Source organism: Muscardinus avellanarius, assembly GCF_963383645.1.
Source record: "Muscardinus avellanarius genome assembly, chromosome: 12".
Classification (NCBI taxonomy): Eukaryota; Metazoa; Chordata; class Mammalia; order Rodentia; family Gliridae; genus Muscardinus; species Muscardinus avellanarius.
The window spans coordinates 8,392,322-8,417,266 of NC_137798.1; the positions used below are offsets into that span (position 1 = coordinate 8,392,322).

Below are 24,945 nucleotides of genomic sequence, written 5' to 3' on the forward strand. Positions count from 1 at the left end.
TTGTAGACATGCATGCACACATCACCCCCTTTTTAAAATACATATTTTTATTGAAAATAAATAGAATACATTTAAACTGTACTTGGTGCCCTCTTCCCCCCTCCATTTGCCTTTCCCCCCTCCCAACAATGAGTGTCCATGTTAACCTTGCTATATTCATACTTTTACACATATTTGGAAGTAGCCCCTCATTAATCAAGTTCAGCCTTCTTCCTCTCCTATCTTTCCATTCAAACTTTGCTCAGATTTCCCTTCCATTATCTGGAGTCCCTCTGGTATCCCCAATGCTCCCTAGTTTGGGGATATTAGAGGAAACATATGTCCCTTCTCTTTCTGTGCTTGGCTGATCAAGTGAGACCCTTTTTGAAGATAAGGAATAAATAATAGGACCAGGGGTGTAGCTACAAGGTAGATGCCCCTGGGTTCAAATCCCAGTACTACAAAAAAACAAACAAAAAAAAAGACTAGGAATAGAACCACCCTCTGACCCAGCTATACCATGACTCTGTATCTTTTCAAAAGAATTAAAGTTGGGATGCTATACTATGGTGATACATGTAGCCCACGTTCACAGCAGCACAGCTCATAACAGATAGTTACAGAACCAACCTAGGTGTCTGTCGGCAGATGTATGGATAAAGAAAATGTGGTATAGATCCACAGTGGAGTTTTACTCGACGATAAAGAGCAAAACTATGTCATTTGCAGGAAAATGGATGGAACTGAAGAATATTGGGCTCAGTGAGAAAAGGCTGACTCAGAAAATCAAGGACCAATGTTTTGTCTTAGATGCGGAAGCTAGAGAGAAAATGAGGAGGGAGACCAGTAGAGCTGGGGAGGGAGAAGAGGAGGGAGAAGAGGAGGGAGAAGAGGAGGGAAAGGGGGCTTGCGAGCAAAACTCGACTGAATTGAGTGGTGTGTCCAGGTGTGCATCACTGTTACTCACACCAGCGTGTGCGGGGAGGGGGGGAGCAGGCAGGGCACACCACGTGTTGTCGTGAGCATATGGGGAATGTGACACTTTGAGTCTCACTAGGCTGCGTAAGTACAATGCACCAAAAAAACCTTACAGACTTCCATTGGTGCCTTACAGTGTCACGTGATGATACGGTTCACGGGGTCAGAGACAGATAAACAGGCTTCCCTCAGGCTCCCTCCTCCTTCCCCGCCCCTGCCCCATACAGGATATTGAGACCGACAGTGGCATTCTCACAGAGGTACCCCAAATTTAAGGAATGATTTAAACCGTTAATTAAAATAACGAAAAGTCCTTTTCACTTCCTAATTGGTTTGAGCTAAGTTTTCCTTAGTTATTGAATACCGGATCCTGTCGAAGCACTATGGGGGATTATTTAGAGTTTGAGCATATGGATAGAATTCTTCATTTTAATAATAGCAGAGTTGGTAAGGGAGCCAGAAAGAGAGGAGCAGCTTGGCCTGGTCGTGAAGACTGGCGGGTACAGTGAAACGGGCTGCTTCGGCTCGGGCTCCGGCACCGTGCGGTGGGGAGAGCGGGCCTCTGCGTTGGGTAATAATACATATTCCCGTTGTGATAATACATATTCCCGTCAACGAGACTTCTGAGCAAGTATTATTATCCCAATTTACAAAGACACATGTTCAGAAAGACTAAGTAATATACCCAGGATCACGCAGCTCTTGGGGCCTACCCGTCAGTCCTTAAGATCAGGCCAAGCTGCCCTCCAGCTACCTGATCCCTTCCCATTTCTGCTGTTATTAAAATTAAGAATTATAGCCATATACCCAAATTCTAAGTCATTTCCAATGGGATTTCTACAGTATCTGGTATTCCAGAACTAAGGAAAATTTTATTTGTAAAATACTTCTTTCTAAACTGGGCGTGGTGGCCCACGCTTATAATCCCAGCATTCGGGAGGCTGAGACAGGAGGATCGGGGTTCGTGGACAGCCTCAGCTACTTAGGGAGGCCCTTTGCAACTCAGTGAGACCCTGCTTCAAAATAAAGTATAAAAACATAGGGCCGGGGGTGTAGCTCGGAAGTAGAATGCCCCTGGGTTCCATCCCCAGTACCACACACACACACACACACACACACACACACACACACACAAAATATATATAGTCTTTCTCTTAGTCATTGATTGTCAGGCTATTTAGACAAAACACTACGAAAGCGCCCTTATGCACCTATATTACTCTTCAGCACTAATAAACAACGTAGGCACTGGCTCCACTAAAATCTTTCTTAAGCACACTGTTTTTCTAGCATCACTCCCTAGCATTGTCTCCTAGGGTTTGGCTCCAGTCTTTTTCTTTGAGAATTGTCAAAGACCTTAGAAAAAATAGAGCTGGAAAAAGTCACAATATACTAGAAAAAAATGCTTCCCAACTCTGAAAACCTATCAATACTTATATATTACTCAGTATGCTTTTAAGAGAGTAAGCTACTAAAAATTTAATAGGAAAATAATTAAAAAAGAAAATAAAAATCATGTCCATGAAGACTAACCCTAAAAATTAAATTTGAGAAACAGGAAAAATTGATAAATGAGAGGCTCTTAGATTTTTCAAAGATAATAAATTAAACACAACCATTTCAAGGGATGTGGATATTTGTAAATTAGGTCAATGCAGTTAGGTTTTTGTTTTTTTAATTATTGCGACATGCTGTAATTAACGCATGTTTGTTACAAATGCCATTAGAGCTGATAATAGTAGCATACGCAGACATTAAAGTTTCAGCGTTACATTCATGTGGACACGTATTTAATTTAAATTCTATTAACTTGAGGACTATAAGTTTGAAAAATAAAGCATCTCTTAACCATCTGAATTGTCTCTAAATATTTGAGGCGATGCATATGTTAACTGGCTTGATTTAATTATTCCACACTGTATTCATAAATGCGCTTCGTTTTATTGGCAGGAAATATTCAGCGCAGCTTTTAAGTGTTTCACAGTGATTTATAGGACTTGAGCCTGCCTTCCAGCCGTGGGAAGCTGGGTTCCACTTGCAGTCCTCACACCCTTGCTCTTTTGTTTGCTTTTGCCTTTCCATTTATTCATTTATTTTAATTGAAACTAAAAGCATATTGCTCAGAAGTAAAAATGTGTGTGCGCTAGTGCTTAGCTGCCCACGTATCTTCATCTAGTGGGCAACGGGACGCTAAAGTTTATTTCATCCAATACATTCATAATTGGCAAGTTTATTAAGCAAAATACAGATGGGCAAGAAAATCAGAAGGAAAGTGCTTTCCCGGGAAGGAAACTCCATCAGCAGAACCTGGAGAGTCCTGCCACATCATTACAGGGCCACAAGTACTCTTGTTCCCCAGTTCTGCTAAAATCAGATCTATCTTTCCAGTGTTTTTGTTTTGTTTCCAGCGGGATCGGGAATATTGACAAGGCTATTAGAAGATTTAGATGCAAACAGGCGTTTAACAATTATACAATTCTTTTTAAAAATGTCGTCTTAGAGCGTTGCTTTCCCTTTTAGATCACAGAATTTCACTCCGAACAGGAGCCTTAAAGACAACTGCTAATAATAGTCTAAATTTGTCTATTTCACTAAGTGAGGAAATTTGAGAACCAGAGGAGAGACATTTCCTCCATTATAAGCCTGCAGTGTATGGAGCCAGAATTCAGACCAGGTCTGTTTGCCATCCTGTACTTACACACTAAACACAAACGCGCCCTCCTAGAGGATGCTTCTTCTTTAGAGAAAACTATCTACTTTGTGTTTTCTTTAATGTATCCAAATATAGTAATAACAGGGGGAGATGGCTGCTGCACAGATGATGGCAGTGATGATACCTCACTAACTTAATCCAAGCCCATGGCCTCCTCCGTGCCGGACATTGTAAAGATGCCCCTCGCTCTTTCTTCGGAGAGAAAAGTTTATAAGCATATTTACTATTTGCCAGACTGGTTGCACTTCTTGGTGGCATCTCTTCAAGATTAGAAGATCATTCTCATGTAGCTCAGTAGTAGAGAAGTTTTTTGCATGTATGTGGCTCGGGGTTCAATCCCCAGCAACACACACACACACACACACACACAAAAAGTGAAATAAAGTCTTCTGATCTTCAATTCCCAGTGGCTTGCCCAAGCCTTATTAGAAGGGCTGAATGAACTGGAGCCCACCCACCTATGACAGTTCTTTGTAGTTTTGTTGTTAATGATGCTTGGCATTTTTAGGCCTTGGGGGGAAGTAAGGGAAACAAAAAATGAAATCCACTAAATCTATTTGAGACAACACACAGCCCAGAATTCCAAGTAAGCAATCCTGTAGTAAGGCTCCTGGGAGTCTCTGGGAGACACTCTGGTCTGAGAAGTTGGCAATTACACCTTGCTTTGCAGAGATAAGTGTCCAAGCGTTTGGATCACGGTAAAGTTCTTTTGAGATTTTCCATATCAAATGCTAGGTTGCATTATTTACGATTCAAAAGTGCATATCTTACCACACAAATGCAAATAAAAACTATTCCTACAGCAGGGCGTGGTGGCACACGCTTGTAATCCCAGCATTCGGGAGGCTGAGACTGGAGGATCGCTGTTCCTTGTTCACAGACAACCTCAGCTACTTAGTGAGGCCCTCTGCAACTCAGTGAGACCCCGTTTCAAAATAAAGAATAAAAAATAGGGCAGAGGGTGTAGCTCGGAGGTCAAATGCCCCTGGGTTCCATCCCCAGATCCTAAAGAAAAAAAAAAAAAAAAAAACTATTCTTACAATGCAAATCAGCTACAACTCAAGTTCCTCTGAGTAAATTTCTGAAGATATAAGTAGTAGAACAGCGTTCTGGGTTCCCTTTCGAGTTGAAGATGGCTTATTCCTAAGAAATCCTAGCTGTAGTTCTTGAGTCTACCAGGCTTTGTTGTCAACAAGCCCTTTACTTCAAAAACAAAATGAAGCCGGGTGTGGTGGTGCACGCTTGTAATCCCCGCGCTTGGGAGGCGGAGACAGGAGGATCGCGCAGGTTCGAAGCCAGCCACGCTGGCGTAAGAGACCCTGTTTCAAAAATATAAAATAGGTCTGGGAGCGTAGCCCGGAGGTAGAAGGGCTTCCAGGAACCCCAGTACCACCAAAAAAAAAAAAAAAAAAAAAAAAAAGAAATGAAAAGATATAGAGTATTTTCAGTCAATATAGGCAAATTTGCACATATCATGATCCCATCTTACGTGTTTGCTTAAGTATAAATGAAGAAACTTTTGCTTCAGAATTATTCATTTAAAAGCAGGAAACAGAGCCGGGCATGGTAGCACACATCTATAGTTCTAGTACTTCCTTGAAGGCTGAGACAGGAGGATCACAGGTCCACAACTAGCCTCAGTAACTAATCAAGGACCTGCGCAACTTCATGAAACCCTGTTTCAAAATAAAAAATAAAAAATAGGACCAAGTGTGTCACTCAGAGGTAGAATACCCCGGGGTTCAATCCCCAGTACCACACACACACACACACAAAAAAAAAAATCAAACAGAAAATTGATTTGAGAAAGGGGTGTCGAACAGTGAATATTTGCAACATATAATAAATGCATGTCTATCATATAAAGAGTCCTTATATTATAATAAGAAAGTTATTAATAAACATTCCAAGAGAAAATAGCTAAGTAGATACACAGCCAATTCAAAAGATGCATGTAACCAATAAAAGATGTGGGATCTGATGGGAAAATATTTTTAAAATCAATAGAGTATTAGTAAAGATGTGGTGAAATATAGCCTCTCATGAAATGCTGCCATGTATTCGATCTTTCTAGATTGCAACTTGGCAATATATTTCCAAAGTTAAAATGACAATATCCTTTAATCCAATAATTTTATTTCTCAGGTTTATGCTAAAGAAAGAACTGAGCAGTATGGAACTAATTGTGCACGAGAGTACTCACAAGAGCGTTTTATAGGAGTGGACAACTGGAAATAGCCTGACTTCCACCAGAGGTCTAAGCAGATACATTAAAAAGTAGCCAGCCAATCCGGGCGTGGTGGCGCACGCTTGTAATCCCCGCGCTTGGGAGGCGGAGACAGGAGGATCGCGCAGGTTCGAAGCCAGCCGCGCTGGCGTTAAGAGACCCTGTTTCAAAAATATAAAATAGGTCTGGGAGTGTAGCCCGGAGGAAGAAGGGCTTCCAGGAACCCCAGTACCACCAAAAAAAAAAAAAAAAAAAAAAAAAAAAAAAAAAAGTAGCCAGCCACATGAGGCTTTAAAACTGATATAACCTGACTTCCACCAGAGGTCTAAGCAGATACATTAAAAAGTATAAAATAGGTCTGGGAGTGTAGCCCAGAGGGAGAAGGGCTTCCAGGAACCCCAGTACCACCAAAAAAGAAGAAGAAGAAGAAGAAGAAGAAGAAGAAGAAGAAGAAGAAGAAGAAGAAGAAGAAGAAGAAGAAGAAGAAGAAGAAAAAACTGATACTATCAGTTTTAAAGCCTCACGTGGCTACTTTTTTAAAATTTATTTTTTATTTTTTTTTTTTTTTTTTTTTGTAGTACTGGGATGAAACCCAGAGGCTCTCTACCTCCGGGCTATACTCCCAGACCTTTTTTATATTTTATTTGGAAACAGGGTCTCACTAAGTTGCTGAGAGCCTCACTAAGTAGCTGAGGCTGGCTTCGAACCCGTGCGATCCTCCTGTCTCAGCCTCCTAAGCACGGGGATTACAAGCGTGCGCCACCATGCCCAGCTGATAGTATCAGTTTTAAATCCGATATTAGAGCCGGGCGTTGAGGCACACGCTTGTAATCCCCGTGCTTGGGAGGCTGAGACAAGAGGATCGTGCGGTTCGAAGCCAGTCTTTGCTGGCTTAAGAGACCCTGTTTCCAAATAAAAAATATAAAATAGGTCTGGGAGTGTAGCCCGGAGCTAGAAGGCCCCTGGGTTCCATCCCCAGTACCACTAAAAAAAAAAAAAAAAAAAAACACTGATATTAGCTTTAAAAAAAGGCAGCCATTAAAGAGGATTTAGTAAATGTGTATGTGCTGACCTAGTATGATTCTTGATTTATATTTTTAAGTTAAAAAGCAAATTAGAAGGAAAAATACATGTATGCATAAGTTTTATATATGTATAATATTATCAAGTTTTACATATATGTGCAATATTGTGTGTGTGAAATTGTCCTATGTATTTCACCAAAAGGAGAAACGTGCATACATGACATTTTAGAGTAGATCTGGAAGAATTTATTTTTCAAACCCTTTATATGTGGTTGATTTGGGGGAGTTAAAGGAAGTCTTTTACCTTGAAAAAGAGTATATCAAATGTATCACTTTTTTAAAAAATTAATTCACATGATTAAGCATATACATGAAATTTTATAATCCACTTCTCTCCATTTTAAGAGGTGAAAGATATCTACAATGAACACAGAAAAAAGAAATTGAAGAAGATAGTAGAAAATGAAAACTCCCCTGTTCATAGATAGGCAGGATTAATATTGCTAAAATTACAAAAAGCAATTTAGAGGGTCAATGTAATTCCTGTGAAAATAGCAGCAACATTCTTTACAGAACTAGAACAAAACAGTCCTAAAATTCATATTGGAAGACTAAGAGGCCCAGAAAAGCCAAGGCAATTCTGAGTAAAAAAAAAAAAAAAAAAAAAAAGCAATAATGAAAACATCATAATACCAGATTTTAAATTATACTGTGGAGCTAGAGTAACAAAAGCAGCATGGTACTGGAATAAAAACTGACACAGGCCAACAGAATAGAAAACAGAGACAAACCCACACAGATACAATCATCTGACCCTTGACAAAGCACCACCAGCCTATGTTAGGGAAAAGGCGGTCTCTTAATAAATGGGAAGAGTGTATAACCATGTGCAGAAGAATGAAACTAGGTCCATATATCTCACTCTGAACAAAAGTCAACCGAAAATGTATCTATCTAGGAATTAGACTTGGCAACTGCCAGAAGAAAAGGTAGAGACAACATTCCAACAGAGAGGCACAGGTTACACCTTCCCAAGGAGGACTCCTAAAGCTCGGGAAATAATGCCAAGAATTATCAAACAAAATGGCATCAAATTAAAAAGTTCTGCACATAAAGAAAGCAAAAACATGAAGAGGGAGCCTGCAGAATAGAAAAACTTATTTGTCAGCCACTCTCCCAACCAAGGATTAATAACCAGAATACATTAAAAAAAGACTCAAAAGAGCAACCCAACCAATAAATGGGCAAGTAAACTAAACAGACACTTCTCCAAAGAAGAAATAAAATGTCCAACAAATATATAATGTTCAACATCTTTAGAAATCAGGGGAATACAAATCAAAACTACACTGAGATTTCATCTCACTCCAGTTAGAATGGCAATCCTGAAGAATGCCAAGAATAATAAACGCTGGCAAAGATGTGGCGGGGAGGGCACTTATACATTGCTGGTAGCATTGTAAACTAGTTCAACCACCATGGAGGGCAGTATGGAGGTTTCTCAGCAGTCTAGGAATGGAGCTGACATGTGAACCAGGAATATCACTCCTCAGTGTCCATCCAAAGGGAATTAAAGTCAGCATACACAATAGCCAATTGTGGGACCTAAGCCTAAGTTCCATCAACAGATAAATGGATAAGTTTTATATATATATATTTTATATATTTTATATATTTTATATATATATATTATATATATTATATATATATTATATATATGTGTGTGTGTATTATGAGTCTTATTATATGGTATATACATATATATATATGAGTCGTATTCAACCATAAAAATAACAAAATTATGTCATTTGCAGGAAAATGGATGGAATTGGAAAATATCATGTTAAAAGAAATAAACCAGACTCAGAAAGTCTCATCTTAGCCGGGCGTGGTGGCGCACGCTTGTAATCCCCGCGCTTGGGAGGCGGAGACAGGAGCTGGCTTAAGAGACCCTGTTTCCAAATAAAAAGTATAAAAATAGGTCTGGGAATGTAGCCCGGAGGCAGAAGGGTTTCTAGGAACCCCAGTGCCACCAAAAGAAAAAAGAAAAAAAAAAAAAAAAGAAAGTCTCATCTTAGAAAATGAGGTGTAGGGATATGATAACAAGTAACAAACACAGGTCAAGAAAGCCTGTCATTATCCCCTTACAAAGTCAAATACGGTCTGGGGTGTTAGTATAGGGTACCTCTTGACCAAGATGGCTCCCATCACCCCATAAAACACAAACGCATGGAAACAGATAATACGCACTTTGAGTTTGCTAGTGGGATTATCTGTCCTTGTACTTTGACCTTTTCGGAATTTCCAATGCACAAACATAAGTGTAGTAGGTGGGGGCTCTGCACATGGGTAGTGTACTTAACTCACCGGTACTGTTCCAGTTAATTCTTTAAATCCTGAATAACATTTCACTCCATTGCTGGGTGCAAGTCAAACTTCTGAGTCCTCAAAACACAGTGACCTATTCATGATAAGGGGTATGACGGATCCCAACCAAAGTTCCCGGCAGCCAGGCCACATACAAAAGTGCAGCAGCGGCCACTCCATTGGGAGCCACGCCGAAGCAGCGCCCCATCCTCCTCCAGTCTGCTGTTCCCTAATTAGTCCTGTTTGTCTTTGTTTAGGCTAAAGGTAAACATGTATTTAGTCTCGGAAGGAAATGGAAAAAAAACAAAGGTGATCTAAACAGTCTTTGCAGAGCAAAGCTTCTAATCTGCAATCAAATACCTTAGTCATATCACCCAAGTGAGTCCAAATTACCCAAAATCATTAAATAAATGATTCAGGCTCCAGTCCTACTCCTAGAAAAGAATACAATCAGGTATCCACACAGCACCCCGCATAGCTGAAATAAATGCTGGTTCTCTTTTTATTGATCAAACCATGTGAATGGTCTTGTATTTACATTAACTTAAAATTTCAAACACATTTAGACGCGGGCCACCCAGGACTAACACTAAAGCTTCCTGGTTTCTGTACCAGTGAGCACATGGCTTTAGTCCATGTTCAACACTTAATTAAGAGATTCTTTTCAAAGATTGCCTTCTGGATTTACCATCTTCTGCGAGGCCAGCTGCTGCAGTTCATCAGCAGTCAACATCTGGATGGAATGCTTTAAACTACCATTTTCCTTAACTATTATACGGAGGAGGTTTTTGTTATTTTAAGCAAACTGAAACAGTGTCCTTGTATGGACTTCTAAACATAATAATTAGTGACAGAGCAAATTGGTTTCTGATTTTTCGTAGACCACGCAGCAAACTGCTATTAAAACACTCAAGTTATACTTTAAACCTCTGTATTACTGTGACCTTCTTTCCACTTTATAATGTAGACGTGTCTATACTTTTTTTAAGTACAAGGTCTCAATTCTGAAGGCCAAAAATATTTCACTTAAATGTTGCTATACGCAAAGAAAAATAGAGCCTTAAACTTTCTCAAGGAAATGGCCCTTGTAAACTCGAGAAAGGGAAAACTTGGACATATTTGGCAGAGATCTCTGAACATTCCACTCACTCTGCTTCTGAACCTCAGAGTCCCCTGCACAGTATGGATTTCAAACTTCAAAAACACTCCTCTGAAAAGAGTATCAAGCCATGTCTATACAAGTAATTTGCCTCTGAAATTAAGTTAAACAAATCTGTTCAGGGACTTAAGCAACTAGGAAAAAAAAAACCCTCCCTGTAGTCAAATAAGGTTTTTAATGGAATCTCATGGGGCTGCATTAGAACGCCTAGGCCTCAGCTGACACATACTTGCAAGTCTGCGCAGAGATGGGTCACAACAGACATGTGGGTTCCCTCTGTCTGAAATGCCCCTGGGCCTCCCCAGCGCTTCATGTCAAGATAGCCTCCCTCCCTTTAGAGCGTTCTGAGGACTCGTTCAACTTCGCCAACCCAACGCGCCGTTCACATATGAGCCACTTCCCACCCCGTCTAAGATGGAGGTTCAAAGGTACATCTTCCACCAGTATTCCACTGTGGGCGTTGCAGTTCCATAAGGGCATTCACAATTTTCCTTTTTTTTTTTTTTTATAGCGTTCCTCCCTTGCCAGTGTTGGGTAAAGACAGTAGGTTACTCCCGGGGAAAGAAGTCAGCCATGGAAATGTAATTTTGCACCCGCAGTTCCGCGCCCTCCAGGGGCCTCTGCTGTCCCTGCAGCAGGACCAGTTCACCTTGGGCCTCTGCACCTCCCTCTCCCTTCCCTCCTGCTCGGCCCTTCTCTCTGCTCAGACATTCTCTCCTCGGAGAGGATCCCTCCTATCTCTGCAGCTACAGCAGCAGCCTCCCCTTACGATGGCCTGTGTTCCTTCACAGCATAGCCAATACTTTATTACATCTTTATTTAACTGTTCATACTTCAACTCCCACCACTTGCCACCACCACCAGCGTGGAAACTCCATGAAAGCAGGGCTCCACTGATCTAGCTCACAGTTGCCTGGCATATTCTAGGTGTTCAGTAAATGTTACTGAATCACTGCCTCTGTGACCTAGGATAGATAGGAAGACTACGCTGGCTAAAAAGTCTGTCTTCTCTGGCCAGCACCCCCTTGTAATTCCAGTGTTACTCCTGCGGTAAGACTCCAGGTTTCCTAAGTCATCGCCAGGACTCTTGAAGTCAACTATGAATTTCCCCAGCTTCCTCCATGACGGCTAACCCCCGCCCCAAGTGAGGTTTTTGGGCCTAATCCATAGCCTGGGTTTCTCAGGATCCCATGGATTGTGTTTTTGACAAAATGCCCAGGCTATCCACATGCAGAATGCTCCCGCCCCTCTATTTCTTGCCAGTCACTCAACCTTCATCAACCAAGGTGGTACAGGCTTCCTCCTCCCTAAGGTTCACCATGGGGGCACGGCTCTTACCCTCCTCTACAATCCTCCAGGCCCTTCAAAGCGGGTCTTCAGAATGTCATTTGTTCAGCTCACCGTATCATAAATTCAAAATCACTACCCATTCCACTGCAGCAGAGAGAGGAACACGGAGGTAAAAGCCAGCCCAGCCCCTACTACCCCAGGGTAGCTATGAGCTGCAACCTCTTTCCAGATCATCCAGTTATCTCTAAGACCTTTAGGAGGCACTTGTCTTCTTTTTGGGGCTCCAAATACAACTCCAAAAACAGGTGAAAAGTAGGCATAAGTTTAGAGCAACCTGAATTGTCGACTAACAAAATACAGGCATACCTTGAAGAACACCCCATCCAAAGAAATAGAAATTTCCTGGGGAAATACTTGTTGGCTTCTGCTACACACCGATCAATACAACATTGTTTAAAGAGAGCTATGTGAGGAAAAAATATATTCCCATCCTGTGCCCTCAACATAGCATTGTTTAAAAAATATCGTGCAAGCTGGGCATGGTGGCTCATACCTGTAATCCCAATAATTGAGAGGCCAAGACAGGAGGATCACAGATTTGAGGCCAGCCACAGCAATTTAGCTAGACCCTGTATCTGAATAAAAATTAATTTGTCAGCATGATTTGCATTATGTGAGACTATAATGCAACAACAAAAGCACAAAAAATAAAAATAAAAAAATTAAAATAGGACTTAGGGTGTAACTCAGAGATAAAATGCCCCTGGATTCTGGGGTTCAATTCACAGTGCATACATACCTACGCCCCCCACGAACACACATAACATATATCCATATGTGTGTGTATGTATATACATATATATTAACATATATAGTACAGAACAGTAGTATTGGGGACACTGTGTGAACAGAGAAGATATATGGGATTACTACATAAAGTAACTGCTTGTTAATTACCTCGTTGTTTGGTGTTCAAGAACACTGGTGTGTTTTTCAGACCACTACTGTATTGCTTATATAAAAGAGAAAAAAATTGCTGGTTTTGTAACAATGTAGGAAGTTAAAGGTTTTGAGTTGAGTAACCAGGCATTCTACTTTTTTCCTATTTAATAGAATAAGAAGTCCCAGCTTAGCGGTTCTGTGCAGGACAACTGGTTTTTGGAATGGACTACCGCCATTAAATCAAAGGTGCCTGTATTTTCTTGGAATCTCTCACCCTGAACCCACCCACGAGCTTCTTTTCCCTGCATCCCTGAACCCCTCTGATGCGGTCCCACCCAGCCGGCTCAGCGCCCCGGCCCCGGCCTCGCCTTGGTTCCTTCAGCTCCGGGTCCCTGAGTGCAGCCATGAGGTCATCCAGGCCATCCTCCTTTTCACCTTTTCACTTCATTCATTTCTCTACTTCTCTTTTTTCTTTTCTTTTCTTTTTTTTTTTTTTTTTTTTGGCAGGTCTGAGGATGGAGCCTAGGGGCATTCGACCTCCGAGCTACATCCCCTGCCCTGTTTTTTATTATTTATTTGGAAAACAGGGTCTCACTGATTGCAAAGGGCCTCACTAAGTAGCTGAGGCTGGCCACGAACCGCGATCCTCCTGTCTCAGCCTCCCGAATGCTGGGATTACGCATGCGCCACCACGCCCGGCTCATTTCTCATTTCTATTCTTTTCATTTTTTTTTTTCCACTAAAGGGCTTTTGTACTTGATCTCCAAGGACACCGGGAGCTGATTGGCTACTGCCAGTGAAAGCCGCCCCCCACCTCTCAGCACCCCCCTCAGCACCCGCGCAGTGTGGGGAGCGGAGACCAGCACTTTCAACTCTCTGCTGCCCTTCAAATTAACAAATAATCTGCGTAAAGCCATAGCTTCTGGTTGTTTGAAACTTGACTACTTTCTTCTTATGGTGTGAAGATTTGAGCCGACTTTCCCCCACCCCTCCCAGCTTTCTCAATAAAGTTAGGTCAAATTTGGGTTTAAAACTTTATTCAGTGTGTTAATTATTGAGACTATTGGTTACATAGCCTGAGCCAAAAATACTGAAAATTTTTATTTTTTTTTCATAACGAGGGATTCGATCCAGGGGCATTCTACCTCCAAGCTACCTTCTGCACTCACAGCCTTTTTACTGTTGTTGTTTTGTTTTTCAGTACTGGGGATGGAACCCAGGGGCATTCTACTTCTGAGCTACACCCCAGCTCTATTTTTTTATTCTTTATTTTGAAACAGAGTCTCACTGAGTTGCAAAGGGCCTCACTGAGTAGCTGAGGCTGTCCGTGACCCGTGATCCTCCTGTCTCAGACTCCCGAATGCTGGAATTACAAGTGCATGTCACCACCCCCAGCAACCCTCACAGCCTTTAAAAAAAAAAATATATATATATATATATATATATATATTTGAAACAAGGTCTCTAAATTGCTGAGGCCTCCAGCCTGCCATTCTCCTGTCTCTGCCTCCCAAGTGCTAGGATTACAGGTGTACACCACCACGCCCAACTGATTCCCTGGTATTATTTTGTTTGAGTTTTCCTACATGGAATAACTGCATTATTTCCTCATTTACTTGGCTTTATACCTAGCGAGAGTTTCCCACAACCTCCAAGCAGCTCCTTAAGATTGCGCTCAATTCTTCACACGGCGGAGCATATAGATTCATCCTCTTTCCCTGCTAACTACTCAGACAGAGGCGTCCACTGCTCCCCCTTCCTCTTCCCGCTTTAGCCCGCACTGTGTCCTGCGCTGTGGGATGTTTCGGGCTTTAAGCTGGATTCCCCTTATCCAGAGTTCTGTAAATATCCAGCAGCTCGCTTTCTTGTGCAGGATTTTCTATTCCTAGTTCCAGTATCATCTTCTTTCTTGAGTGACTCCCTGGTTTTGGAGGACTGTGTCTCAACTTTCAGACTTCGCGTGTTGAAAATGTCTACTCTGCCCTCACCCCGGATGACTCCGCTTAAACTGATCTTCGAAGCTAAAATCCGCTGATGGTTTAAATTTTACTCTTCTGCCTTCTCAATTCCAGTGCCATTTGGGGGAAGTTGATTTTCATTTCCAGTTCTTTGATTATGATCTCTTTCCCTTCTTTTCTTTCACCCTATCAATCAGCATTTAGTTATGCTTTCTATGAACACTTGAGTTTCAGAATTCTCAGAGGATGTGCTTTGGTTTGGCCTTTTTTGTTTATAATTCAAACACCCTGCCAGAGTTCCGTGCCCTTTCAATCTGAAGATTCATACCTTCACTTTGGAGAAATAGTATTCCAGGGGGTGGGGAGGGTTACTGGGGACTGAACCCAGGGGAGGTTCAGTCTCTGAGCTACATCCCCAACCTTATTTTATTTTTATTTTGAAATAGGGTCTTGCTAGGTTGATGACAGTTTCACTGTTTGCTGAGGCTGTACTCAAATATGTGATCCTCCTATTTCAGCCTCCTAAATACTCAGATCACAAGCATGTACCAACACGCCCCATTGAGAAATAGTATTTTTTAAAAAAACAGTTATTTAATGACTGTTTTTGTTGCTCCAAACTAGTTGATTTCCTATAACTAATCCAAAAATTCTATTTTTCTCTTATTGTCTATCTCTTTTTTCCCCTATTTTACCAGATAATTCTTCCAATACTTTTTTTCATTTTTTTTTTGTTTTGCCTATCATATTTGTAATACCCCAAAATTCCGTCTCATTGTTTGTTCTTTTCTTTAAAAATTACGCTTTCTTCTTTTTTGGAGAATTTAACATTTTCTTTTATCTTTCTGAGGACATCGTGTCTTCTTTGAAGAATTCTTCTCCGAGCATTGTCTCTATTTCCTCGGAATTTCTGCTGCTTCTTTGTTTCTGTTTGTTTACTCGCTTCATTTTGAAGGCTTTCTTCCAAAATCTGATTATTCTTTGATGTCCTATCATATGTAAGAATGAGTCATTAAAAAGCTGATTGGAAGCTTTGAAAATGGGCTCTCAGGAAGGTCACAGAGTAGCTGGAGAACTGGAGAGAGGTCACCAAGTGTCAGTATCTGCAGGGCTTTTTTTCTCTGGGACAGCGCCATCTCCTCTGGGAAGGATTCTCCAGTGATCCTGATGGGGTTTGGTTACTCAATTTGCCAGGGAACCACAGCTGACTAGAGGAAAGGGACTGGAGGTCTCATTGCCCATGGCTTGCAGGCAGAACGTCCTTCAATCCCCCAGGTTTCCAATGTATTTTCTCCACGTTCAGAAGCTACCCGGGCATTGCCTGCATGGTGAGGGGAAATGGCCACAGGCAGAAGAAGACAAATCCTTGGGGAGGCGTTCCAGTCACAGCCGGCCGCCCTGGCATCCCTCCTCCCTGGGCCCCAGAGGGCGGGCTGCGGAGTGAGTCAGTGTGGGTCCGTCTGTCCATCTCCTTCCACAGGCACTTGGCTTTGACCTTTCCCTGTTCTGCCTAGTCATGCACCATTCTTCCAGACACTTTCCATCTCTGCATTTTGTGGTTTAGGGTTATTTATGTCTCTCTGTTTATCAAAGACAGAGCTTATATTTCCCCTCTTATTTGTCCCTGTTGTTTGGGGATGCTTTTTGAGAGAAGACTGAATGGAAGGCAGAGAAAGAGGAGTAGGCATGACTTTATTCAGACATCTTGAAACCAGAACACTTTTCTTTTTCATGAGTGTTTTACGACACCGTACTTTTTTCTGCTGGTACCGCTCTGATTCATGCGTTCTGGCTTCTGGACTGTGTGTGTGACTAATGGACTTGTTTGGCTGGTTTCAAACATGTAACATTGAGCTTATTAATGAATTAATAATTTCCACATCTACTTACCATAGCCCATTGAAGGAACTTGTAATGAAATGGGGTAGAAGGAACCAATTGGGAGGGCATTAATCACCAATTTCCTGTAGGACTTAGCATCCTTATCAAATAGACTGATTATTTCCTGTTTGTCCCCTGCCTCCATTCTCACAGTTCTCTCTACCCTGGAGGCTGGCCTCTCTCTACCCTGGAGGCTGACCTCTCTCTACCCTGGAGGCTGGCCTCTCTCTACCCTGGAGGCTGACCTCTCTCTACCCTGGAGGCTGACCTCTTTCTACCCTGGAGGCTGACCTCTGTGGACAGCTTCCTCCGTCCATTCCCACTGATGGCCATTTCCATCGGCATTATCTTTCCCTGTCTTGCTGGATTTCCAGCACTGTTGCTCTACAGACCCAAGTCCTAAAGTGTAATGGCTTCCAGCTTCACAAGGGAACATTTCCCGGTTGGTTTCCTCAACCTTGTACCTCTGTACAAGTGTCTTTTCAGTCGTATCCTGAATGCCATTTGTTTCCTAAGGGAACACTAACTGATAAATCAACAATAAGAGGATTTTATACCAGCTCATCACTAAAATTCTTTGAATGTTTATGCTCTATGATTCTCACAAAAGTCACCCATACGATGACACTTAATTTAAAAATACCAAACAAATTACAGACTCCCTTTCAATCAAGATGCTTTCTCAGCCTGGCATGGTGACACATGCCTGTAATCCCAGAAGCTGGAACAAGAGAATCACAGGTTTGAGGCCACCCTCAGCCACTTAGTGAGACCCTTTTTCAAAATAAGAAATAAAATAAGGTTGTGGGTATAGCTCAGAGGTAAAAGGCACATAAGTTCAACTCCTAGTACTAAAAAAAGGAGGTGGGGGAGGAGGAAGAGGAGAAGGAAGAGGAGGAGGAGGAGGAGGAGGAGAAGGAGGAGGAGGAGGAGAAGAAGAAGAAGAAGAAGAAGAAGAAGAAGAAGAAGAAGAAGAAGAAGAAGAAGAAGAAGAAGAAGAAGAAGAAGAAATCAAAGACAACTACTCCAGGGGAAAAAACCACTCCATAAAATTATATTTATATCCTAGAAAACAAAAGTATTGTTAGTACAAATTAGATTAGCAGGGAAACCCACAACATACATATTGTTTCCTATAAGTATTAGAGTGAGATAGTTTCTATAAGAACATATTTGCTATTTTTCACTTGGAAAAAAGAGATAGCCAGAAATAATTCCAAGAGTTTGTTTATTTTTCCTCATCTTCTTTTATTCTTTTTCCTTAGACATTCATATTATCTATGGTCAGAAAATATTACCAATCCTACCAAAAAAAAGAAATGAATTCCTTGACATCAGGACCTTTCTCCAGAAATCAGATCATCTCTTTGTCCGTGCATTGCCAGAGTTTTTAAATCCATGAACATCTATTTTCTTGCCTCTCACAGTCCCTTCGACCCATCTCTAACTTGGACAGTTCCCGACAAGGCTTTCTTCAACTTCTTTTGCTGAATTAACTGGCCGGGCCGGGCCTGATCTCCCTGACCTCTTGACAGCAGTTTCACAAGACACTCTCTTCCTTGCCTTTGCTGGTGCTCTGTCTTTCCATCCATCCATGTTCTTGGTTCCCATGAATCACACCAAGCCAGAAACTCGATAAGGACCCTGATTCTTTGCTGTTCCCTCTCCCCACCCACAATTGGTGACCGAGCCCTGCTGATTTTGTGCAAGCCATACCTTGAGTCTATTATTCAACTCTGTCCCGGTTCTTAGTGACACTTCCCCACATCTCCCTACAGTTGACATTGTTACCCTCAGATCCAGACTTTCTAGTACCATCAGGGTGATTTTTCTAAAATACAGAGACAACATAGTTACCCCGTTCCTAAAACCCAGGAGATTCCTCTCTATACTAAGATAAAGCCAAATTTCCTAACATGGTCTGCAAAGCCCAGCATTGGCTCGCCTCCTGAGATGGCTGGTTACTGCACCCTCCGGCCACAGGAGCCCTTGAGAGCCTCCCACAAGCCACGATCGCTCTTACCCTAGATATTTCACATTATGTCCCCTCAACCTGATAAAGTGCTCATCTGAAGTGAGACCATCAATCTTAACACCTCCACCTCCTTGAATCCTCGGTGTCTTAGCCAGATGTCCTGTGCCCTCTAAACCTGGCTTAGGTCTGTCCCATGGCACACTACTTATTCACTTACCAGATTCTAGGATAATTGCCTATTGAATTTTTTTTTTTTTTTTTTTTTTTTTTGCAGGTCTGGGGTTGGAACCCAGGGGCATTCTACCTCCAAGCTACAGCCCCTGCCCTATTTTTTATTCTTTGTTTTGAAACCGGGTCTCACTGAGTTGCAGAGGGCCTCACTAAGTAGCTGAGGCTGGCCGCGAACCACGGTCCTCCGGTCTCAGCCTCCCAAATGCTGGGGTTACAAGTGTGCGCCACCACACCCGGCTGCCTATTGGTTTCTATTCCCCTTTTCGACCATTAGCATGGTAGAGTTTAAGATTATATCGATTAAACCTCCAAAGCTTTGAATATTACGTGACACAAAGTTGACATTAAATAAATAATAGTTGGATAATGAACAAACCGACCATCAGATTAAAAGTTGTACCAGGGAAGGCAGACTATATATATATATTTTTCCTTTCCCTGCCTTTCTCTTCTTAAAAAACAAATAAGCAATCTCTTCTTCCCCCCCAGTAAGCCATTGCTTACAAGGGGCTAATTAATGTGCACTTATACATGACAATCAAATAATTCCATCTGACTTTTGCTTTCTCCCTCATTTCTCTCTGGCTACATGTAAAATTTTCAAACTGAAAGTCAAAACATGCTTACAAGAGACTAAGCATGTGGTTGACTTTCTCTTGATCTGCCTGATGCCCAATCTATTTCCAAACCATCTGTAAACTTGATCTTTATGTACATGGGGTAAATAGAACCTATGAGCACATTTTATTTGAACCAGAATGCCAAAGCGTTAATTAAAACTAAGCACACCTGCTCTGAACTGCAAAGTCAGAGATTTATGTGAACTTGTAAAGTTAAGGCTTTCTGACCTTTTGTAGGATTTATATTTCCTTTAAATAAGCATTTCCTCTTTGTAATGCAATTTTTAAAGTTTATATCAGTGACTAACCTACTCACATAAACAGATAGTTCCTTTGTTACCTGTTCTTGACCCTTTCTACCCACTGCCTGTCAAATATTTAATTTAAGGTTTTGGGTGAAAATAAGCAGGCCCAACCAAGAGGCCTAGAATTTCCCGCTCTAAATTTAACTTATTAATGAGGTGATTCTTTCAAAGAAGATCCCAACGCCATACTCAATTTGAGAACACTTGAATACAGAAATGCATAGACCTGTTCACACAGTTTGGAGAATATCAGATACCTCGGCTAATATAGTGATTTATCACAAGCAGGACTTAAATTGAAATCCCTCCTTTGTATGCAGTCCTTTCAATTAATACGAAGATTTTCAGTCACAGAAGACATCTGAGTTTCAGTGTCACATACTAATGCCTTAAGAGAGGATTTCCTGACGTTCCCTGTAAAATGTTAGTTACCTTGGATAAGCTCCTTCCCAACACCGTGAGCGTCACCAAGCCAGCACAACAGACCAGCGCACTGGAGCTAGAAAGGCCAGAGCTTGGCGGGATGTTCCCGTCCACCAGGCAGTTCATTCCAGTCAGGCTGCTAAGACCAAAGTGCTCCTAAGGGTATAAGACAAAATAGTATTCGTGATTTCAACGTTGGGCTCAAGAAGTGGCGAAGCCTTCTTTCATTCCTCAAAGAACAAAAGTCTATCAACAGACAGTACAATGCTTATAGAAACTAGTTATATGATTCAATTTAGTAAGGGCTACACATGGTATTTTATTTAGTGATTCTCGCTCATGTGGTAAGGTAATTTAAGGATTCTTTTTTTTTTCCCCCCAGTGGGTTAAGGTGTTCTTTCCCTCTCAATACCTTTTATATATATATATATATATATATTTTTTTTTTTATTGGTGCATTGTCGTCATACATCTCAATGGGGTACAAGATGGTGGAGGCACACATGCACACATCACCCAGTTAGCCCTTCCCCAATCCCCTCCCCGTTCCCTCCCCTCCTTCTCATGTTTAGCTCAGTGACTGGCTTCGATACATCTATGAATGTATGTCATGTACATTTCGTGGCACGTTTCTGTAGAATGTCTTGCTTCAGAAGGCCCTCTGAAGAAAAAGAAACCCAAACTTTCTCAGTTCTGCTTTACTTATAGAAAAGTCTCAGCACTGGGGAATTATGAACCTTTCCCAAGGTCACACATTGGGAGCTGGGAGTAGAGAGGTCTTCGATTCCCTGTTGAGAAACCAAGGCCAGCATACTGTCACTGTGATTTAATATAAGTTAGATATTTGAGGAAACCCAGATTGTTTTGCTACAATTTAGCCATATGGTAGATGTAAAGACAGCCAACTTACAATTCAATCACAGATGAGGATGCAGACTCCAAATGAGGCAGAGAGACTTTATTTCTATAGCTAGAAAAGCCTAGATAAATAATCAGACTCTGATCTAAAGACAGAGTCGCTACTCTACTTAACCTGAATACTACAGCTAAGACCAGGACACTTGGGATGATACTAAAACCACCTTTGCAGCAGAGGATTAAAAATAAATTCAAGGCTACCTCCTCCTCGGGAAAAACTATCATCTTCACAAATTACTCAAACAATTCAAGACCAAAGTATGAAATACTATTATATTGCCTAATTATGTATTTCATCACACTATTCTAGAGAGTAACTTCAATAAACTACTTAGAACAACCAAAGTAACAACAAAACTCTGCCAATAAAAGACCAGGTTTTGTCCCTTTTTTTTTTTTTCTTTTTGTCCTTTTTTCTTAGTTGGCCAAACACACGGACCACAAAAGAAGAGTCAGTTGGACGTATTTCCCTTCTTGATTTCAAGTCATCTAAAAATTTCCTTCCAGAAATACAAACAAATTATTAACTAAAACACTGCTGCTGCCAATGTCCTTTCATACCAAACATCAGACAGCTTGTTTTTAAAAAGTAATCCTTGAAGAATACTATATATTTAACTATAAACTGATCCACAGAGTGCCTTGAATGTGAGTCATACTTACAAACTTATCACGCAATGTTTAAATTAAAACGCACAACAGATTCAAAATCACAAATGAGTCGTGCCAGACTCTGTACTCGCTCCATCCCAAAAGGATAACATGTTCAATTTCATATAAACAGATTACCCTCTGGAACTTTCTAATATTTGAATTTGAAGGTTTTTTTTTTTGAACAGTCTAACATTTAAATTACTTTTCTGCCAAAAATTCATTATACAAACTTGTTTGGGTTTTTTATATATATGTCATTAAACCAAAGAGGAAGGCCTTAAGCCCCACAAGACAAAACAATGTGTATTATTAAGGTTGCTTTACCTGTATGCTACAAAAAGACAAGCTAAGGAAGATCAAATAGCATCTGCCAGACAAATGCTCTCAAATACTCTAATTTCCACTGACGCATATGACAAGTCATATGATTTGAAGATTTAAACCCTGCCGATAACCTTTCCCAGAATTTATTGCCATGTTTCTGGGAGAAACACACATACACACCAAGGAAAGAAACGAATGGCGTAACTCTAAGGCAGGACTTGAGCAGTTCGAGTGCAGGACAACACATCTGACAGCTTGGTGCACTTCTCACCGATACGCCCCTCACTCCTACACGATCAAGTTTCAGAGAGGAAACGGAACCAAGCGGTTAGAAACACAGGATCGCTAAAATACAGGTTATACTGGTTGCTTTGAATCCAAAAGGCAAATTCACTTCCATGCCCTTGACCTATGATTATAAACAAGAGTCACAGCGTACATTAAACACATATTGAAATACAAAAGTAGCTCTCAAAATGGCAGATGTTAATTTTCTGTTTGTCCTTCACCCTTTTCTAATTATGAGAGAAAATAGAAATATTTTCCTGATCTTGTACACAACATATTGAGATTCCCAAGGTGAGATTCCCAAGGTAACTGTTTAATGTTTCAAGGAAACTACTTGTACTAACACATTTTACCCCATTTTTTTTTAAGTCCACCTACAGTAGCAGTAATGATGCTAGTTATGTTTACTGGATGCACACCAGCGTGAAAAACACCATGTCTTTTTTTTTTTTTTTTTTTTTTTTTTTTGCGGGTCTGGGGATGGAACCCAGAGGCATTTGACCTCCGGCTACATCCTCTGCCCAACTTTTTATTCTTTATTTTGAAACCGGGTCTCACTGAGTTGCAGAGGGCCTCACTAAGTAGCTGAGGCTGTCTTCGAACCGCAGTCCTCCAGTCTCAGCCTCCCGAATGCTGGGATTACGAGCGTGCGCCACCACGCCCGGCCCGTGTCATTCTTAAAACAACTCTTTGTTGGGGGAGCAGTGACATCATTTTATAGACAAACCTGAGAATTCAGTTAAATTCACACATCTGGATAAAAACCCAGATTTAAATCTGGAGCTGCCCAACCCTAGATTCTTAAGGTGCATTCCTTTCTATCCCAAGCACAAAATTTAAATGTTACTGAAATGTATCCTCAACAGAAAGCATGATCAAAGATGTGAACACCAGGTGCACCTGATTTATGAGCAGCCAGCTCCAGGAAACACCACTACCCCCCCTTATTAACACAACTCAGAAGCACTCTGAAACATAAGTTAACAGGACAGAAGAGAAACAGCAGTTAATACTGAAAGAAGACAAAAACAATACAGGGAATAAAACACACCAGAATTTCAACTGCTGGTAGGTGCCTTATAAACCAGTTTACCTGAATTCCTTTAGATCCACATAAGAAATAGTTGTGCCACAGAGGCTTGTTTTTGTCAATCTGAATGTTATTAGCACTGGTACTGAAGTCCCTGCAAAAACAAAAGGCACCATTAATGTCAATCTGTAACCGGGAGCTGCAAAATCAATGGGTGACTGCTGCCATCTTGTGCCAAAGCGGTGGTACTGACACCTCCTTTCAACGTGTGTATTTCAGTGGGCCCCCAAACAAAGACTATCTACAGCTGCTAAAAGTTAAGAGAGGAAGTTGTGGCAGCCTTAATGACTAAACTACCTCTCACTGACCCTTTTTATTTCCTGAAATGAGAGGAACCAATGTATTTTAACATAATCCACAGCCATTTTCTCTTTCATGTTGGTCCTCGTTAATCTGGTGCAAACCGTACGAACGCTGTATCCTCGGGGCCAGCTGCTTGGCAGACCCCCAACCAGGAGCACTGAACCCCCCGCTTTCCCTCCAGTCTCGACCATCCATCTAATTTGACCATCTGTAGAATTTAAGAAAAAGAAAATAAAGAGCAAAACGAATAATTATTTAATCGATCGTACCCATTGGAAAACTAAGATTCTGTGAATCTGGGTAGAAATTAACACGTGGATAAAGAGATAAATGAAAGACGAGGGAAGAAACTCTTTCTTATAATAAAATGCCAACTAAGAGACAGAGAAGAAATGGTGGAAACTGAAAAACCACTACGTGGAGAATTCCACAATAATCGTGTCGGGAAATAATAATCAATGGATGCTCAGATTAGCGAGTCAAAGTCTGATGAGAAGCGAGATATTTAAATAGACTTCCTAAGTATTCCCCCCACTGGATACTTATTAATTACAAGAAGAAAAAAGAGTAACTTTATGGCAGAAAAACCTGTCCGATACCACCTGAACACAGATATTCAAAATGATCAGAGAGACATGGGGTTCCTTGGTCTAACACATGGAGGATATATCCAGGGATAGGTGTGAATTCTTTGTACTATTTTTATGACTTATTTGTAAGTCAAAAAAATACTTCAAAATGAAAGATAAACATCCAGATGGGCTTCTAAATTAGCCAAAGGATAAAATATGTGAATCGGGCAAGGATCAACCAAACTGGGGGGGAAATGCGACAGCATCCCCTGTGCTGGCGGAGCGTTCTCAACACCTAATGACTGGTGGAGCTAGTCATTGAGACAGGTACATTCTGTGTATTATCTAACTTCAGTAACATGGGTACATCATCTCTATTAAAGTTTTTTCTATGACTGGCCAGCTAAGTGTGCAATTCACACAAAGGTGTTGCTACTTAAGAGTCTGTAATGTAGCCAGGAAGATATGAACGCAAATCACTAGCGGCAGTAATGTTACGTGACAGTGTGTAATCTGAGATAGCTCTCACGCTGACAGGTTAGTATTTCTATAGTCAGCACTGGGTGGAAAGGAAAGGTCTTCCAGGAAGCTCCGAAAGGTTTAGTGACTCTCCAGAAATACCCAGCCTGACTCGAGCTCACAAGCACTTAGATACAGTCAAAGAGAGATCCCAGAATTTGGAAAAAGATAAAGTTATGTCAACAAATCTGATGGGTTCTGTTC

General features: G+C 41.2%; 1 protein-coding gene across 1 annotated transcript in view; it reads right to left on the reverse strand.

Annotated features, from left to right (window-relative positions):
- Positions 1 to 24,945, reverse strand: part of GALK2 (galactokinase 2) — a gene marked incomplete at both ends in the record, with an annotated part of 111,725 nt that overhangs the window by 70,471 nt on the left and 16,309 nt on the right. The window contains 2 exons of the mRNA XM_080707019.1: positions 20,083 to 20,229; positions 23,351 to 23,441. Of these exons, the coding sequence (XP_080563145.1) occupies positions 20,083 to 20,229; positions 23,351 to 23,441 (238 nt within the window). The remainder of the gene's footprint in view (positions 1 to 20,082; positions 20,230 to 23,350; positions 23,442 to 24,945) is intronic.